The sequence below is a fragment of the Pectinophora gossypiella genome, chromosome 6 (assembly GCF_024362695.1).
Source record: "Pectinophora gossypiella chromosome 6, ilPecGoss1.1, whole genome shotgun sequence".
Classification (NCBI taxonomy): Eukaryota; Metazoa; Arthropoda; class Insecta; order Lepidoptera; family Gelechiidae; genus Pectinophora; species Pectinophora gossypiella.
The window spans coordinates 9,463,147-9,482,706 of NC_065409.1; the positions used below are offsets into that span (position 1 = coordinate 9,463,147).

The window sequence follows — 19,560 nt, forward strand, 5'->3', positions numbered from 1 at the left end:
TATACAGCTTACTGCACTATAATATCAAATACTAGGTATTATTCCATATTATTATAATATGCTTTAGTGATTTCATTTTAAAAACAATCAGGCAATAACAAATTTAATTGGTATTGTACTTTCAGTGCCAGTGTCTGTTCCTCCACCACCTCAAAATGCCAATCCTTGCGTTCCATCACCCTGTGGACCGAATGCTGAGTGTCAGGAATATGGCGGTACAGCTCGCTGTACTTGCCGTCCCAACTACATCGGCTCTCCACCTAGATGCAGACCTGAGTGCACCATAAATTCGGAATGCAGTGCTGCCATGGCATGTATTAACAACAAATGCGCAGACCCGTGCCCAGGAGCATGCGGACGCAGTGCTCAATGTATCGTCAACAACCACTTACCTATTTGTTCCTGTGTACCCGGATACACCGGTGATCCGTTCGTCAGCTGCCGTCCTATGCCTCAAGGTATTATTTCAGACTTCAGTCACTGCAACAATTCACTGACAATTTGGATTTTTATTAACCATAAGCACAATAAACTAATCAATAATATAATTATCGTTCTAGAAGTGGAGCCCGTGAATCCTTGCTCTCCGTCACCCTGTGGTACAAATGCAATTTGTCAAGATGGCACATGCTCATGCATACCGGAATATCATGGTGACCCATACTTCACCTGCAAACCAGAATGTGTGCTCAACTCAGACTGCCCAAGAGATAAGGCATGTATGCGTAATAAATGTGGAAATCCTTGTATTGGAACATGCGGAACAGACGCTCTGTGCGAAGTGATCAACCACATTCCCATGTGCGCATGTCCTCCAGGTTACACAGGATCGCCATTCGTCTTCTGCTCTAAAGTATTGGGTATGTATTATAATGATTATTACAAATAAATTCATAATTGTGTGACTTTAAACATTTTATTAATATAAAACGTTTATTTATTCAGAGTTACCCCCAGCGAACTTGTGCGAACCTTCACCATGTGGACCCAATAGCCAATGTAGAGTAGTAAATGGGCATGCAGTATGTGTTTGCGTCCAAGAATACATTGGAAACCCTCCAAATTGTCGACCTGAATGTACAGTTAGCTCGGACTGTAAACTAAATAAAGCTTGTTCCAATCAAAAGTGCATAGACCCATGTCCAGGAGCTTGTGGACGCAACACGCAATGCATAGTTGTAAATCACAATCCTGTATGTACTTGTACGCCTGGATATTCTGGAGATCCATTTTCTGCTTGCCTACCGATACGTAAGTATTAATAAGTTATAAGTATAATAAGTTGTAACACAAGATGTTACTATATGTTGAAAGCAGATTCCACTTGTCAATGCTTATATTTTTCACGTTCTTTTTTACAGCTGCTACTCCACCAGAAAAAGTTAACCCATGCTTACCATCACCCTGTGGACCTAATTCACAATGTACAGAAAATGGGGAAAATGCAGACTGCAGATGCATGCCAGAATTCATTGGCGCTCCACCTAATTGTAGACCCGAATGTACAAGTAATACAGAATGTTCACAAAACATGGCCTGCATAAATAGAAAGTGCCGAGATCCTTGTCCTGGCTCATGTGGTGTAAACGCTGAATGTAGAGTTGTAAGCCATACACCCATATGCTTGTGTCAGAACGGGTATACCGGTGACCCATTCCTGTATTGCAACGTCATAGTAGAAGCCACGGTTGAAGAACGACCAACACCCTGTGTGCCATCTCCTTGCGGTGCTAATGCTGTTTGTAAAGAACAAAATAGCGCTGGCTCTTGTGTTTGTCTGCCAGGGTACTTCGGAAATCCTTACGAAACCTGTAAACCTGAATGCACATTGAATTCAGACTGTCCTTCTAACCAGGCTTGCCGTCAGAATAAATGCTACGACCCTTGTCCTGGCACTTGTGGCATAAACGCGTTATGTAACGTCATTAATCACATTCCAAGTTGCTCTTGTCCCGATCAACATTACGGTGACCCGTACAAAATCTGCACTTTCAAACAGCAAGGTAAGTTTAAAACCTAAGTACATTTTTTATGGGGAAGTGTGTATTCCAATAAACATAATATAACATAGCATCACGCCTGCATAGGTGTATAGTACACCGACTCCTTGCCAACTTTAGCATGCAGCATATTCCGATTTTTACATCTATTTCTTATGTTTCAGTGGAAATAACTGACCCTTGCAATCCATCACCGTGTGGCCCGAACAGTCAATGCAAGTCACAAAATAATATAGCTACATGCACTTGTTTGAGCGGCTACCAGGGATCACCACCCATGTGTCGACCAGAATGCACCAGCAGTTCTGAGTGTACTCTAGATAAAGTTTGCGATCAACAAAAGTGCGTCAATCCCTGTCCAAAGGCGTGCGGCGTAAACACAGAATGCAGAGTTATTAAACACAATCCAATCTGCACATGTAGGCAAGGGTACACAGGCGACCCGTTCTCTATTTGCTACGTATTGCCTGAGCCCCAACCTCCGATCATGTTACCAACGAACCCTTGTATTCCCTCACCCTGCGGACCAAACGCAGTGTGCCGCGATGTCGGCGGAATTCCATCCTGTTCGTGCTTAGTCGGATACTTCGGAAGCCCACCTAACTGCAAACCAGAATGCGTGATTAACGCCGATTGTAGTAACGATAAGGCTTGTATGAATATGAAATGTCAAGATCCGTGTCAAGGCTCCTGCGGTGTGAATGCTATTTGCAACGTTATCAACCATGTACCTGTTTGCTTCTGCCCTACTGGGTACCAAGGCAATCCGTTCTCTGTGTGTACTATTAAACCACCAGGTATATTATACAAATTCATAATCTTCTTGAACGTATTGTTTTTCTTTTTATTAATATCAAACGTAAAACAATGCCATTTATTAATTTCAGAGCCACCGCAAGCAACTGACCCGTGCTATCCATCACCGTGCGGCCCCAATGCTCAATGTAATAACGGTGTATGCACTTGTCTACCAGAATACCAAGGCGATCCCTACATCAGTTGTCGTCCGGAATGTGTATTAAGCACGGATTGTCCGTTAGACAAGGCTTGCTTACGTTCAAAATGCATTAATCCTTGTCAAGATATGTGTGGGTTGAATGCGGAATGCAATGTATACAATCACGTTGCTGTCTGCAGCTGTCCAAGTGGCATGACTGGCAATGCATTTACACAATGTGTGAAGATTGAAAGTAAGTTTTCGCAATTTGATACTGCCATATCCTGAAAGTCTACTATTACTGTAACATAAGTATAATTATTAATTTTAATTTCAATTTTAGAGCCAGTAAGTAGACCATGCGACCCGTCACCATGTGGACCGAACAGTATATGTAGAGAGGCCAATGGACAAGCAATTTGCGCGTGTGTAGAAAGTTTCATAGGCAACCCACCGAACTGTCGTCCGGAATGCATCCAAAGTACAGACTGTTCTCCGTCTCTCGCATGTATTAATCGGAAATGTCAAGACCCTTGTCCTGGTTCATGCGGATATAATGCTATCTGTAACGTCAACAATCATAATCCAATTTGTACTTGTCCTCCGAGATATACAGGATCTCCGTTCTCGCATTGTTATGGTGAGCATTTATACATTGCGTCAGTATTCAAACAATAGCAACATTGTACTACGTGTTGACTTAAATGCTTTATTCTTTTCAGTTCAAGTTGACGAGGGGCCACCATCTAATCCCTGTATTCCGTCTCCCTGTGGGCCAAACAGTTTATGTACGCCTACACCAGGAGGTGACTCACATATATGTTCCTGTCAACCAACATTTGAGGGAAGCCCACCACAATGTCGTCGTGAATGCACCATTAGTGATGATTGTCCATCGAATAGAGCTTGCATCAATTACAAGTGCAGAGACCCGTGCCCGGGATCTTGCGGAACAAATACAAATTGTGCAGTACATCTACATAGCCCGATGTGTTCTTGCCAAGCAGGTTACACCGGTGATCCATTTACATCTTGCTTCCTCTTGCCTCAAGCTGCGGAAAAAATTGATCCCTGTAATCCGACGCCTTGTGGTGCCAATGCTCAATGCAGAGTTTCAAGAAATGGAGCCGCTGCGTGTATATGTGAACCTGGATACTTTGGAAATCCCTATGAATCTTGTCGTCCCGAATGTGTCATTAATACTGACTGCCCTTACAACAAAGGTTGTCTAAGAAACAAATGTGAAGACCCATGTCCAGGAGTGTGTGGATCGACAGCGATATGTCAAGTGATAAACCATGCGCCTTCATGTAGCTGTGCGCCAGGTTACACTGGAAATCCATATCAGTTCTGCCACATCATCATAAATGAACCTGGTGTGTATAATATTTTATCATTCCGTAAGGGTTATTTAAAGTAAAATCGATTTAAAATAGTCTACAACTATATTTATTTTATGTTTCAGCGCCAGTTCCACAAGACCCTTGTGTACCGAATCCATGCGGAAGCAACGCAATATGTAAAAACAACAATGGCGTAGCAACATGCTCATGTATGCAGGAATTCTTCGGATCTCCTCCAAACTGTCGACCAGAATGTACAGTTAACTCCGAATGCGACGCGTCAAAGAGTTGCGTTCGACAAAAATGTGTCAATCCGTGCACCAATGTATGCGGTCACAACGCTGAATGCAGAGTCGTAAACCACGCTCCGATATGCTCTTGTAGACAAGGATATGAAGGAGATCCATTTGTCAAATGTATCATCGTAGAAAGTAAGTAGTAAAAATATTAAAATATATAAAACAAAAGTTTTTGTAACTGCATAGATAGTAATTGCAATATATATACAGATTTAAAGAACTTCGCATTCTATTTTTCAGAATTACCAACGCCTGGTGTAAATCCATGTGTGCCATCACCATGTGGACCAAACGCTCTGTGTCAAGCTATAAATAATATTCCATCATGCTCATGCATTGAAAACTATATTGGAGCACCACCTAACTGCAGAGCTGAATGCACAATAAACTCAGATTGCCCTAGCAATAAAGCTTGCATGAACCAGAAATGTCGCGATCCTTGTATTGGTTCATGTGGACTACAAACAGAATGCCATGTCCATCAACACGCTGCGATATGTAGCTGTAGGGAGGGATACACTGGAAATCCTTTCCAAAGCTGTTACATTAAAGAAAACATTGGTATGTATTCATCCATAAATTATTAAAACAGAAATAAAGATGACGAAAATGAAATGACAATATTTTTTACTTGAATATTCGATTGATTACTCTTTTCAGAACCTGTACCAACAGTATATGATAAGTGCAACCCAAACCCTTGTGGGTCCAATGCAGACTGCAATGATGGAGTGTGCACATGTAAACCTACCTATTTCGGTAATCCATATCTAAGCTGTCGTCCTGAATGTACACATAACTCTGATTGCGCGCAAAACTTAGCGTGTGTTAACAATAAATGCGTCAACCCCTGCATCAACCTATGCGGCCAAGGCGCTTTGTGTGACGTATACAACCACATCCCAATGTGTAGTTGTCCATCTAATACCACGGGCAATGCCTTCTTCTCTTGCACACCTATTACAGGTAAATTATTGATTAGTTCTATTTTTTTAATGCCGTTTCTATTACCTCCGTACATTGCCTTCAATATTGTAATCACATAAATTTTAAATTTTCAGCTTTACCTGAAAGAAGGAATCCTTGTGAGCCATCTCCTTGCGGACCATACAGCGTGTGTCGTGCCATTAATGAGCAAGCTATGTGCTCATGTTTGATTGGATACATCGGTGTACCACCGTCATGCAGACCAGAGTGTTTGCTGGATTCCGATTGTGCAACTCTATTGGCTTGTTCAAACCAAAAATGTAGTGACCCATGCTTAGGATCTTGTGGAATAAACGCCGAATGCAGAGTACACAACCACAAGGCCATCTGCTCTTGTCGAACCGGTTTCACGGGCGATCCATTTACACAGTGCTCGTATATTATTCAACGTAAGTTAAAATAACTTTAACCATTTAAGCATTTAACAATATATTATGTGTCATTTATAGTATATTAATTATTTTATGCTTCATTTACAGACGAACCGCCACCAAAGAGAGCTCCTTGTGAACCATCTCCTTGTGGACCTAATGCAATATGCCGAGCTGTTGGAGACACACCTAGCTGCTCATGCTTACCTGATTTCCTAGGGTCGCCACCATATTGCCGACCAGAATGCGTTACCAACAGTGAATGCAGCTTCGACACAGCTTGTATTAACAAAAAATGTACCGACCCTTGCCCGGGTGCTTGCGGTCCAAATGCCGAATGCCGAGTAATCAGTCACTCGCCGCAATGCATGTGTCGAACAGGATACCAAGGAGACTCTTTCGACCAGTGCGTACGGATTGAAAGTAAGTTATCTACATAATTTAAATAGACAAACAGTATCAAAGGTCCGGTTCTGTTTAAGGTTACATTAACATTATGTTCACTCTATTTCAGCTCCAGTTGCAAAACCACCTACACCTGTGCAACCATGCACACCAAATCCTTGTGGTCCCAACGCGGTATGTCAAGAACGAAACAATATTGGTAGCTGTTCTTGTGTCAGCGGTTACTTCGGAAATCCTTATGAAGGCTGCAGACCCGAATGTGTTATTAATTCAGATTGTTCAGAAAATCGAGCGTGTATTAACAATAAATGCCAAGACCCTTGCCCAGGCCTCTGCGGGTCGAATGCCGAATGTCAAACTATTAATCACGTTCCAAAATGTACATGCATATTCGGATACTTTGGAAACCCCTATGACAATTGCATACTGAGGGAAGGTACGTACAGAATATTTCCTTTTACACATTTACAATTTTTTAGGTTAACCCTTCATAATTAATAAAATTATTATAAACATTTCAGAACCTCCAGTTGACCCTTGCAACCCGTCACCTTGCGGTCCATACAGTAATTGTAGAGCAGTGAATAATAAAGCAATGTGCTCATGTTTACCTGAATACACTGGAGGTCCACCCAACTGTCGACCTGAATGTGTGACAAGCCCTGAATGTCCGTTAACAAAAGCTTGTATCAAACAAAAATGTGTCGATCCATGCGTAGGAACATGCGGTGATAACGCACAATGTCGTGTGCACTCTCATAGTCCTTACTGCACTTGCCTACCAGGTTTTGAGGGAGATCCGTTCATAAGATGCACTCGTATTAGAGAAGTACCGACGCCTGTAAAGACCCCGTGCGAACCAAGCCCATGCGGTCCATACGCTACTTGCAGAGACATACAAGGATCAGCTATTTGTAGTTGTAACCCGGGATACATTGGTGCGCCTCCACATTGTGCACCAGAGTGTACAATTAATGAAGACTGTCCTAATGACAAAGCATGTGTTCGTGAAAAGTGTGCCAATCCTTGTATCGGATCTTGTGGAACAAATACTGATTGCCGAGCTATGAACCACCTTGCAATATGCACTTGCCTATCTGGTTACAGGGGTAATCCCTTCATCGGTTGCGATATATTTGAAGGTAATTGATATTATATGTATTTTTATATACATTTATTTGAAACGATTACTAAGTTAACTTTTCACAATATAAACATTCTAATATCCCAAATTTTACAGAACCTGTGCGCGACCCAGTGGACCCATGTGTTCGGTCACCATGTGGCATCAATGCCATTTGCGACAACGGTACTTGCTCTTGTATACCAGGATACCATGGCAATCCAGCCATTGAATGCCGACCCGAATGTACTAGCGACAATGAGTGCCAAAAACAACAATCCTGTATAAATTACAAGTGCGTCAATCCGTGCAAGAATGCCTGCGGTCTACAAGCTGTATGCAATGTCTATAATCACATAGCAATATGCGAATGCCCGGCTCCCCTGCAAGGAGATCCTTTCATTGCTTGCCGACCTGTCATAGGTAAGCCAGAAAATATATTTTATTTCAGTTTAGATTAGGAATGCCTATCGTATATGTGACTTACCTATATTTATCGTTAAAATTGTAGCTCCAACTGTGGCAGACCCGTGTACACCAAATCCATGTGGACCTGACAGCATTTGTCGTGCGGATGGTACCGTCGCACACTGTTCGTGTAGACCACCAATGTTTGCTGATCCTCCAAGCTGTCGACCTGAGTGTAGATCCGATTCGGAATGTCCTCAGGATCGCGCTTGTCGCAATAACAAGTGCCGAGACCCTTGTCCTGGCACATGCGGCGCTCACGCCATTTGTCGCACTAGACAACATACACCAATTTGCTCGTGCCCTAGCAATTACGTTGGTGATCCCTTTACTCGATGTTTACCAGGTAATTGCTTGTAAAATCTTATAAGAAAATCATGCTCACGTCAGAAGACTACGGTCATTTTATTTAGATAAAATTAATTTTCATCCTTATTATTTTGAACAGCCCTCGAAACGGAACCGAAGAAGAAGATGCCCTGCCAGGACTGCGGACCGAATGCGGACTGTGTCGACAGCCAATGTCGCTGCAGACCAAACTTCTTTGGAACGCCTCCGTTCTGTCGTTATGAATGTTTAAGTTCTAGCGATTGTGATTGGCACCTCACTTGCACGAACAGACGCTGTGTTGATCCATGCCCTGGTGCCTGCGGATTAGCTGCGCTCTGTTCGCCAGTCGCACACGAACCACGCTGCACATGTCCTCCAGGAACTACTGGAAATCCACTCGCTGCATGTCGACCCATCGAAAATATCCGTAAGACAGGAATAGAAGGAGTTGCTTATATTTCTACCATTCAGAATCGAATAGAAAATGTTGCTAGACTCCATGAGAATATTAGGGATAAATGAACGCAGCAAACTTACGTTTTCGCTTTTAAAGCTTAGGCATGGGTTTTACTAGCGAAACTAGGGGAGCTGTCGTTCATCATCAGACGTGACTGTAGGAGTCGCTTTAGAACAGCGCTTACAGTGTTTGCTAATATGTTTATGTGCCGTTGTTTCCTTGCCTTACGGAAAATTATATAATTTCAGAAATTAAACCACCGAATGATCCATGCAATCCATCTCCGTGCGGCCCCGGAGCCATATGTCGAGCCAGAGGAAGTGGCGCGTCCTGCGAGTGTGAGCCTGGTCTACATGGAGACCCGTATTCTGGCTGCCGGCCCGAATGTCTCGCGGATTCCGACTGTTCTCCGTCCCGTGCCTGCATGCGCTCACACTGCCGCGATCCTTGTCAAGGAACTTGCGGCATTGGAGCAGACTGTGAAACCGTTAACCACATACCTTTATGTTCCTGCCCACCAGGAACAAGAGGAAACGCTTTTGTTCGATGCGATGTCATAATGTCAGGTAAGAACTTTAAAGTTTAAAATATTAAAAATATTTTTAGATATATGTATTGAAAATCTAACTCGTTTTTTTATTGCTTACAGCTCCACCCTGCACTCCATCACCATGCGGTCCCGGTGCCTTATGTACGGAATCAGGCAACAAAGCGGTATGCTCATGTCCAACTGGTACTAGCGGTGACGCTGCTACTACGGGCTGCCGCCCTGAATGCGTTGTCAGCTCTGAGTGTCCACGAGATCGAGCTTGCGTCCGTAACAAATGTATCGACCCATGTTTAGGTGCATGTGGCAATGGAGCCATGTGTCGTGTATTCGACCACGCCCCGATATGCTCTTGTCCACCATCTACCACAGGAGATCCATTCCTCGACTGCAGAGCTAAAGGTTTGTACTAAATCATGAAACTGAATTTTGTATCACAAGTATTTACATAATAAATGGAATATCTTAATAACACATGAATGTTTTCAGTTCCAGATTCATTGCCTACCGTTTACGATCCTTGCGATCCCAACCCTTGTGGACCGCATGGCACCTGCCGCGACGGAATTTGTACATATCCTGAATGTATAGTAAACGACGATTGCCCGGGAGACCGCGCTTGTATCAACAGAAAATGCGCTGACCCATGCATAAACGCATGTGGACTAAACGCAATCTGCGTTGGTGTTAGACATGCAGCAGTATGCTCATGTCCCTCAGGATATACTGGCTCTCCGTTTGTTCGATGCGAACGAATAATCATATCAACTCCAGCTCCTCCTAAGCCTGAATGTGTAAGAGACGATGAGTGTGCAGACAACGCAGCGTGTGTCAATACTCGTTGTGTACCTGTTTGTGGGCCGACCAATTGTGGCCTTAACGCTCGTTGTGTAGCTAGACAACACAGAGCGCGTTGTGCTTGCCTTCCTGGCTTTGAAGGAAACGCCGATACAGGATGTTACTCAGGTAGATTCTCAAAGCAAGATATTCATAATTTTATAGATTTATTACTGCATAGAGCGACTATTAATTACTTCGTTTTATTGCAGTCCAATGTCATAGTAACAACGACTGCCCGGACGACGAAAGTTGCGAGGGTGGCTCATGCGTAAAAGTATGTTCGCGAGTGCGCTGCGGGCCTGAGGCTCACTGCGTAGCGCGTGGACACACAGCGTCTTGTGAATGTGATACCGGCGCTCGTGGAAACCCCTGGACCGGTTGTCGCAGAAGTGAATGTACGATCGATGAGGATTGCGCGACATGGCTAGCGTGCAGAGTTGGAACTTGTCAGAACCCTTGCCCAGGAGCCTGTGCACCTACCGCTCTGTGCTCTGTTGTACGTCATGCCCCTACTTGTGAATGCCCACGGGGTACCGAAGGAAATCCTAACATCGAATGTCGACAAGGTAAATAATACAAAATTAAAAAATAATAACTTTATCCGCTATGAAATATAAGCAGCAAGACAAAGGATGTTTGATTTGTTAAATAATGATTTGAATTATAAATTACTGTCATTGCCACGCAAATGATAGAACAATCGAAAAGTAAAAATTGTACGTGGTAATGGATTTTGTTTTTTTTTTTTTTAGTACAATCACGAGCCGAGTGCGAGGCCGATGCTGACTGCGGTCCTGGTCTGGCCTGTCTACAAAGCTCCTGCAAGAACCCTTGTGAACCTACATCTTGTGGCATCCGCGCCGTATGTCGCGTGGCAAACACTTTGCCGTTCCGTACTATGGTTTGCGAATGCCCCAAACCCCTAACTGGAGACGCCTCCGTCCAATGCAATCCGAGTAAGTTATTTCCTATCAAAATCATTTAAATATAAATTAAATATTTTGATTTTAACAGATTTTACATTTCTTGAATTGTTTTTAATATCAATTTGTGTTTTTTAAACAGCAGTAATACGCTACATCTTATATTACAAACAGATATATTCATACTGTCAACAAGAAATGGTGGGTATATCAAATACCGGGCAAGTGGGTATTGAATATTGGACACTCTTCTGTTCCAAGCGCACAATTGTATATATGTACTTACACTTTATCTGTGTAAATATTCTTCAAACCTTTCAGATAATCTAGACCAATAGTTTTAATAGAGTTCGCGATACGTTCAACAATGACTTACAAACAAATGAGGTTGAAAATAGAAACTTACTTTTGATTGGTGTTTACTAGGAGGCGAGTGCAGCGAAGATAGAGAATGTGGCGACGAGGAGCGTTGTTTGGAAGGTCGTTGTGTGGCTGTATGCGGGCCGGGCGCGTGCGGCGTTGGCGCTGAGTGCCGTGCCAGCAACCACCGCGCGGCCTGCACCTGCGTGCCGCCGCTCAAGGGAGATCCCAAGATTGCTTGCACGCCTGGTGAGTACATCTTCAACTGAAGTAGGTAACACAATACTACCGTTAAGTTTAGGTCTACCATGATTTATCACGATCCGTGCACGGATCTTAGAAGGAACTACTTAGAAGGAAAACCAAAGGAATAAATATTAAATATTAAAAAATTATAATAATATTCAATATTTATTCGGAAAATTCAATCCATAAATTCCATAATATATATACATAACTTAGAAACTATGTTAGTCTGAAACGTAGTAAGTATTTATAGGCGATGAAGTAAGTACTAAATCGAATAATTCTAACACTACTATGACTAATCTATGACTACTAAATACTTATGAACGTTTACCCTTTTCGTATTAGGTGCACCAGGCCCTGAATGCACGGTAGACTCGGAATGCGGTGCTGCGGAAGCGTGCGTAGCCCGCCGTTGTGTGTCAGCTTGTGCCGGCGCATGCGGTACCGGAGCGCTGTGCGAACCCACCGACCACCGCGCGCGTTGTCGTTGCCCGCCTGGCACCGCCGGCGATCCAGCACGAGCCTGTTACACACGTAAATATTTACTTAAAAATACACATTATAAATTCCACTATTGAGAGATATATTATAATTTCTAATACAAAACGTATTTTAAAAAAAAAATATATAAAAATCTATATATTTTTGTTTGTAGCTGAATGTACATCCGATGACAACTGTCCATTCGACAAGAGCTGCATCAATAGATACTGCCAAGACCCTTGTGTTCTGGGATCGCCATGCGGCCGCGACGCCACTTGCGAAGTAATCGCCCACGTCGCCACTTGCCGCTGCCCGCCAGGAACTCAAGGAGACCCACGCGGTGCCTGCATCTCCGCCGTCTGCCATTATAACGAGGACTGTGACGATACACAACTCTGCAACCGCCTTAACCGCGTCTGTCAACCAGCATGCTCAGACAACGCCTGTGCTCCTGGAGCTCTATGCACCGCCAAGGTCCATAGACCAATATGCACATGTCCACCTGGTCGCACTGGTGACCCATACCTAAGAGGATGTGCCACAACACAAATCACGAGCGAATGTACTGTAGACTCTGATTGCCCGGCGCCACTGGCTTGCGTCAACACCCGATGCACTGATCTTTGTCTTGGTAACCCGTGCGAAGTCGGCCTTATTTGCAAAACTGTCGACATTTTACCTTTACGCGCAGTTGCTTGCGTCTGTCCGGATGGTGGTCGCGTAGCTCCCGACAGCGGATGTCGAGCACCACCAGAGGCCGAGTGTTCCAACGACAACGATTGTATCAACAGCCAAACCTGTCGACGTGGAAGCTGTGTCGAAGCATGCCGTGCTGACCCATGTGGACACAACGCCATTTGCGACTCAGTCGATCACGTATCACGTTGTACATGCCCACCGGGTTACAATGGAAACCCAAGAATTGAATGTAATCCAGGTAATTATCGTTACTGGTACATAAAACTAAGGGTATGTTTTAGTATGAATTTATTTGTGTAAATGATGATCTGTTTTTTATGTTTGTAGAACCTAGAAAACCTCCCATCTGGGAATGCTACACCGATGAAGAATGTGGACCAGAGCGTGCTTGTGTTGATCGCATTTGTGAGAATCCTTGCTCTGGAGCCTGCGGGGCCGGTGCATTATGTCGTGTGATTGATCATAAGGCTCAATGCTCTTGCCCTAGAGGATACACTGGCGACGCTGCCGTACAATGCGTACCACGTAAGTTCAAAAGTATATGTATAAACATTGACAAACCTTTAATTATAATAGCGTAAGAATCAGCAATCATTTTTCCTTTTATTTCTTTCAGCGTCAGACAAGAATATCATCCAAGTTGGGTGCAAAGCAAATTCTGACTGCCCACTCTCACAAGCGTGCGTGAACACCCAATGTGCTGACCCATGCGCATGTGGCTCTAATGCTGAATGCAATGTAGTACGACATCACCCAGTTTGCTTCTGCGAAAGTGGATACTCTGGCAATCCATACATAGGTTGTGTCAAAGGTAAATAATATAATATATTTCTATATATTTCCGTTAGAGACAAAGGAAACTTATCAAAATTATATTTATAATTTATTTATACTTTGCAGTTGGCTGTAGTTCAGATACCGAATGTTCAGACAGCGACACCTGCTACAACGGCGCCTGCGTAAATCCCTGCCTTGTTGAATCACCATGTGCAATAAGTGCAGAATGTTACGGCAAGTCACATCGAGCCAATTGTCGTTGCCCCACTGGAACTATCGGAAATCCATACAATAAATGTCAAGCAACAGAATGCGAGGTTGATTCGGACTGCAACGATAACAGCGTCTGTGTGAGAGGAGTTTGTCGCAACGCTTGTTCATCGGACGGGCGTAATCCATGTGCCAACAACGCCGAATGCTATGCCCGAAACCACGCTGCTTCTTGTAAATGTCCATCTGCGCTGCCACTCGGAGATCCCTTAGTCAACTGTCAAAAAGTAACTGTTATTGGAGAACCTGAATGCAGAACGGATGGCGACTGCCCTAGTGGCCATGCCTGCCTTCGTGACGAATGTCGGGAAGCTTGTAGTGAACTGAAACCATGCACTGGAAACGCTCGGTGTTCCGTATCTGACAGTATACCATTCCGAACTTTAGTGTGCCGCTGTCCCGAAGGTTACATACCCGACGAAGGTGCCGCATGCAAACCTGCACAATTACCACCTCTCAGCTGTTCTTCTGATCAGGATTGCAGTGAGATAGAATCATGTGTCAACAGAATGTGCAGAAATCCATGCAATTGCGGAGAAAATGCTGAATGTTTCGTACGTGACCACCGTCCAGTTTGTTCTTGCAAAGAAGGTTACGATGGCGACCCATACCGCACTTGTCGCATAGTAGGATGTCGCTCTGACTCTGAATGCGAATCGCAAGAAGCATGCGTTAATGGCAATTGTATCAGCCCTTGCCTGCTAAATAGCACATGTGGACCAAATGCTGAATGTTTTGTGGAAAGAAACCGTGCCCTGTGTCGATGCCGTCCAGGCTTCGAAGGAGATGCTTATAAGGGTTGCAACGCAATTGAATGTAGATCAAATGGTGACTGTCCACAAGATAAACAATGTCGTGCTCATAGATGTATCAATCCTTGTCTCTCTGATAACACCTGCGGTATAAATGCTGTTTGCTTAGTAAGAAACCACATAGCCGTATGTAAATGTGAACAAGGATATACTGGTAGTCCGTACATAGAATGTACACCTGCAATTACTGCGGAATGTTACGTGGATGCTGATTGTCCATCAAAACAGGCATGCTTGTCATCAAAATGTGTTAATCCCTGTACTGCTTTACGACCATGTGCTACTCCAGCTCGCTGTGAGGTGTCACCTACATTACCTGTCCGCACAATGATTTGCACCTGCCCACCGGGATACGTCAGTAGTGGTGGAGGAATTTGTAAACCCGTTACCCCAATCGCGGACGTATCTTGTGAAGCTGATAATGATTGTATCACCAACCACGCCTGTATAACATCTGTTTGTAAGAATCCGTGCGAATGCGGACCAAATACTGACTGCCAAATAAGAGACCACAAACCAGTGTGCGCGTGTCGACCAGGTTACATAGGAGACGCCCGCACTGGATGCTACGAAATATTGTGCCGATCTGACTCCCAGTGTTCAGATGATGAGACTTGCATAAATAATAGATGTGTGCCGGCATGCTCTGTTGATTCTGACATATGTGGAGAATCAGCTGAATGTTACGGAGTAGAACATCGTGCCTCCTGTCGCTGTAAGATTGGCACTGTGGGAAATCCATCTATCGCTTGCACACCTATCAGCTGCCGTGCTCACTCTGACTGCCCCCCGGAGAAGGCATGTGTGAACGCTAAATGCGTTGAACCATGCAATGCAACAACTTGCAATGAACCGGCAGAATGCAGAGTACATCTTTATGAAATACGTTGTGTTTGTCCCCCTGGTTATGAAGGCTCTGGCCAATATTGCGTGAAAACTAAAGAACCACAATGTATCTCGGATATCGATTGTCCATCTGGGACAGCTTGTTTAGATGCCAAATGTGTCAATCCTTGCCTGGAGACAAAACCATGCGGCACTAACGCTGAATGTAAGGTTGTCGATACCCTACCTGTAAGAACCATGATATGTGAATGTATACCCGGATACAGTGGAAACGCACTTCTTGAATGCACACCTAACAGACGTAAGTATCTTCCGGTTAGATGTAAATATATATTAATACTTGATTGTTTTCCATACTCAAATATTGTAATTGTTTTATTCAGCTCCTACGGCTAAATGCATTCCTGGCCAAGGTATCAACTCGGCAGGAGAGTGTATTCCTTGCTTAGAAGAAGAAGGACGCGTGGTGGACTCTCGAGGACGCTGTGTGTGTGATTCGGAGCGGGGCTACACTCTCCGTGGAGAAATTTGTGTGCTTGTCGGATGCCGCACGGATAATGAATGTGATGACAGTTCACGCTGCATTAACGGAGCTTGTGTTGATGCTTGCGAAGCAGAACCATGTGGTTTACACGCCACTTGTGAAGCTTTCGGACACCGATCACACTGCACTTGCATTACCGGCTACACAGGCAATCCCAGAATTTACTGCAATACAACAACTCCCGATGTAAACTATCGAACAGACTTCCCACTGCCTGACATGCAGGTTTGTAAAATATTATTTCGATGTTATTTTTTCATCGTACATCCGTTTAAAACTTAAATAATTTAATCTCCTACAATAATAATTTTATATCTACAGGTCCATTGCTTAGCGGATGGTGTCAGCGTCAGTCTTAAGATCAAGGACTTCAACGGTGTACTGTACGTAAAAGGATACAGCAAAGACGAGCGCTGTCGCCGCGTTGTCCATACTCCAGAAAACCAGGAGAGCCCAGTGGACTTCACAGTTCACTTCGGCGACTGCGGACTTGTACATGTCAATGTAAGCCGAATTAAGCAAATTCATAAATGCAATAAGTCAATATAAAATAAATCTCTACATCCAAAATTGAAACAATATTTTCATCAAATTTGCAGGGCCTGGCGAGCTTCGTTCTAGTAATGCAGAAACATCCCAAACTTGTGACATCGAATGCTAAAGCGTTCCACATCAAATGTATCTATCAAACGGGAGAACAGAACGTGACACTCGCCTTTAACGTATCCATGCTAACTACGGCCGGTACCATCGCCAATACTGGACCACCACCAACATGCTCCATGCGTATTGTATCACGAACCGGCGATGAAGTTAGCTCAGCTGAAATTGGAGAGAACCTTGTGTTGCAAGTCGACGTGCAACCATCTAGTAAGTCCTTTCACTTTGCGAAGTCAGATTGTGCACAATGACCCTTCTTCTTTTTTTTTATTGAAACATGATCAATTAATTAATAACGTATCTCCTTCGCAGGTATCTATGGTGGATTTGCACGCAGCTGTATTGCGAAGACAAGTGAAGTAGCAACAAATGTAGAGAATGAATACACAGTAACAGACGCAGATGGATGCGCCACTGATGCGGCCATATTTGGGGAATGGGAGCGCAGTGAAGACGGTAGCGCTCTGCGAGCGTCATTCAACGCCTTCAAATTCCCCAGTAGTGATAACATAAGATTCCAATGTAACATTCGCGTCTGTTTCGGAAAATGTCAACCAGTACGTATAACTTCTCCTGTTTCTTTTATAAAATAATTCAGAGAATTTTCTTGGTACTTAAAATCATTCATGGCAATTTCTGCTACTTAACAGGTCAACTGTCGCGGTTTCGACGCTTTTGGAAAACGAAGAAAACGAGAAGCAATCGATACTGATGGCCCTCTAACGGGCAACGAAGGACAACTTCGAGAGGAGGTGACCGTCGAGTCTAACCAGATCTTAACGCTGGAGCGGCGAGACCCGTCTCGAGTGGCTCGACAGAGAGACGGTTCGTCTGATAGCGCGAGCGGACCGTCCAGCGGGGAAGTGTGCGTGTCGGCGGCAGGGCTCGCCGTGGCGCTAGCACTGACAGCGCTTCTGGCGCTGGTGGCGGTAGCTGCCGCCGTGGCGTGCTGGCTGGTGGCGTGGCGCCGCGCGCGTCCACCCCCCGCGCCGCTGCCGCACCCCCCTGACTTCCCCAACCCGCTGTTCCAGCGCTGATCTACGCTAGTCCCGCGCCCCGCTCCTCCGCCGGCGCCGGGCGGTGTCGGCTCTTTCTTCTCACTCACTTAGCTTTAATCTGTGCGTGCCGTCGGAGGACCGCCGGGCGAGGGCGCCGCGAGCGCCGCGTGACCTGAGGCCACGCTCCTCGCCTGCGCTCGTAGCGCCCTGCTTAGGTTACTTTTATATTTTTACATGTATCTATATTAACGTGGAATCGTCGCCTCCTTCGAATTTTGTGATATTCATAATATAAATATTCGAACACACCATAATTTTATGTAAAGTAAATATTGATTATTATTTAGTATAATCAAACATTAATAAAAATAAATTAATAATAATAATAATGTTTCGTTGTTTTATTACGTAGTAAGACGAAAGAGGAATAAGAATACGATTGCGACAAGTGAAATAATTTGTATATAAGGTAGAAAGTGTAAGTTGAGAGTTGTAAAAGTGAGAGTAACTGCTGGTAGTTGGCATTTTTTAAGTAGTAGGTAGTTCAGTGCATGCACGCCGCTATGGACAGCCCGAAAGTATGCGAAACGGAAGTCTAGGTGTACCTACCTAGTAGGAGTGCTAGTTGCGAATGTTCCATGCATTACAAATGTTCGATAATAAATAGAATTAAAGTTAGCTTCGGTAGCTCAACCATTTATAAAAGAATGAATAAATGAAAACAATTTATGAGGCTATGATGAGTGACGACTGACGAGTCGAAAGTTCAAAGCCTGGGCGAATATGTTTAACATTATTATATAAGTCCTCTAAAGAAAGGCCATGTGGACCGCAAATACTCTAAATAGACGAATGACGAGCGTTTGTGAGGAGTGAGAACTGTCATCGAAAGATGAAGCGAACGAAATATCCCAGGATTATAAGTAGCAAGTAAAGGAATGATCTCCGTGGTCCAGTGGTTAAGCGTTGGACTCACGATCCGAAAGTCCCGGGTTCGATTTCCGATGGGAACATATTTTGGACAGTTTGGTTAGGACATTACTGGCTGATCACCATATTGTCCGAAAGTAAGATGATTCGTGCTTCGGCAGGCTCGTTAAGCCGTTTGTTCCGGTTAATACTTACTAATGTAAGTAGGTAGTCGTTACATGAGGCATGTCAGGGGCCTTTGGCGGCTCAATAGTAAAGTAACCCTGACACCAGGGTGGATGAGGTTGGTACTCCACCTCACAACCCACACGCTAGAAGAAGAGTAGCAAGTGGAAATCCGCGATGTCTGGTGCTACGGGAAAATATGTAATTTTATCTATGTCTATTTAATTAAAATTACTCAAAATGATAATGTCAATTTAAAAAAAAAAAACAAAAATTCAAAAGTCGCTCATTACATTCAAAATTAGAAACTTAGACTTAATTTCTGTGAATTTATTAGTACTTAACTAGCGAAAATATGATCAAACGCAGTCCACTACTATTAGAACAGACTCCTCAACACCGTCCCTTCAACGCGGATTAGAAACACCTGGGGGGTTAAAATGGCCACATCGAAGCAATTCATCTAAAAAAAAATATTGCACAGTGCGCAATGCAAACAAATGTCAAATAGCAATATTGCTTTCTTAGATGAATTGCTTCGATGTGGCCATTTTAACCCCCCTGGGCCCCGAGCTGCTCGTAAGTACCTACCTAGTAATAAAGTTACAAAAACTAATACCTACCTGAAGTATCCTTATATAATTGTATATTCAAAACATTGAACAAATTGATATGGAAATATTAGAATTTCTAATATCCTTCCTTCCCGTTCAAAAATGTATATAGGACATAGGTAC

At 43.8% G+C, this 19,560-nt stretch overlaps 1 protein-coding gene across 1 annotated transcript in view; it reads left to right on the forward strand.

Annotated features, from left to right (window-relative positions):
• Positions 1-18,117, forward strand: part of LOC126367649 (uncharacterized) — a gene marked incomplete at its 5' end in the record, with an annotated part of 68,986 nt that extends 50,869 nt beyond the window's left edge. The window contains 34 exons of the mRNA XM_050011276.1: positions 126-458; positions 561-860; positions 946-1,251; positions 1,362-2,003; positions 2,165-2,797; positions 2,888-3,190; positions 3,281-3,577; positions 3,660-4,313; positions 4,403-4,711; positions 4,820-5,140; positions 5,240-5,545; positions 5,641-5,955; positions 6,046-6,360; positions 6,452-6,778; positions 6,864-7,484; positions 7,583-7,888; positions 7,977-8,279; positions 8,382-8,690; positions 8,969-9,286; positions 9,370-9,669; positions 9,757-10,233; positions 10,317-10,673; positions 10,860-11,063; positions 11,457-11,639; positions 11,985-12,173; positions 12,295-13,059; positions 13,149-13,346; positions 13,438-13,632; positions 13,722-15,827; positions 15,910-16,295; positions 16,392-16,574; positions 16,670-16,940; positions 17,043-17,287; positions 17,381-18,117. Of these exons, the coding sequence (XP_049867233.1) occupies positions 126-458; positions 561-860; positions 946-1,251; positions 1,362-2,003; positions 2,165-2,797; positions 2,888-3,190; positions 3,281-3,577; positions 3,660-4,313; positions 4,403-4,711; positions 4,820-5,140; positions 5,240-5,545; positions 5,641-5,955; positions 6,046-6,360; positions 6,452-6,778; positions 6,864-7,484; positions 7,583-7,888; positions 7,977-8,279; positions 8,382-8,690; positions 8,969-9,286; positions 9,370-9,669; positions 9,757-10,233; positions 10,317-10,673; positions 10,860-11,063; positions 11,457-11,639; positions 11,985-12,173; positions 12,295-13,059; positions 13,149-13,346; positions 13,438-13,632; positions 13,722-15,827; positions 15,910-16,295; positions 16,392-16,574; positions 16,670-16,940; positions 17,043-17,287; positions 17,381-17,767 (13,664 nt within the window). The remainder of the gene's footprint in view (positions 1-125; positions 459-560; positions 861-945; positions 1,252-1,361; positions 2,004-2,164; positions 2,798-2,887; positions 3,191-3,280; positions 3,578-3,659; positions 4,314-4,402; positions 4,712-4,819; positions 5,141-5,239; positions 5,546-5,640; positions 5,956-6,045; positions 6,361-6,451; positions 6,779-6,863; positions 7,485-7,582; positions 7,889-7,976; positions 8,280-8,381; positions 8,691-8,968; positions 9,287-9,369; positions 9,670-9,756; positions 10,234-10,316; positions 10,674-10,859; positions 11,064-11,456; positions 11,640-11,984; positions 12,174-12,294; positions 13,060-13,148; positions 13,347-13,437; positions 13,633-13,721; positions 15,828-15,909; positions 16,296-16,391; positions 16,575-16,669; positions 16,941-17,042; positions 17,288-17,380) is intronic.
• Between the last annotated feature and the right edge of the window lie 1,443 nt (positions 18,118-19,560).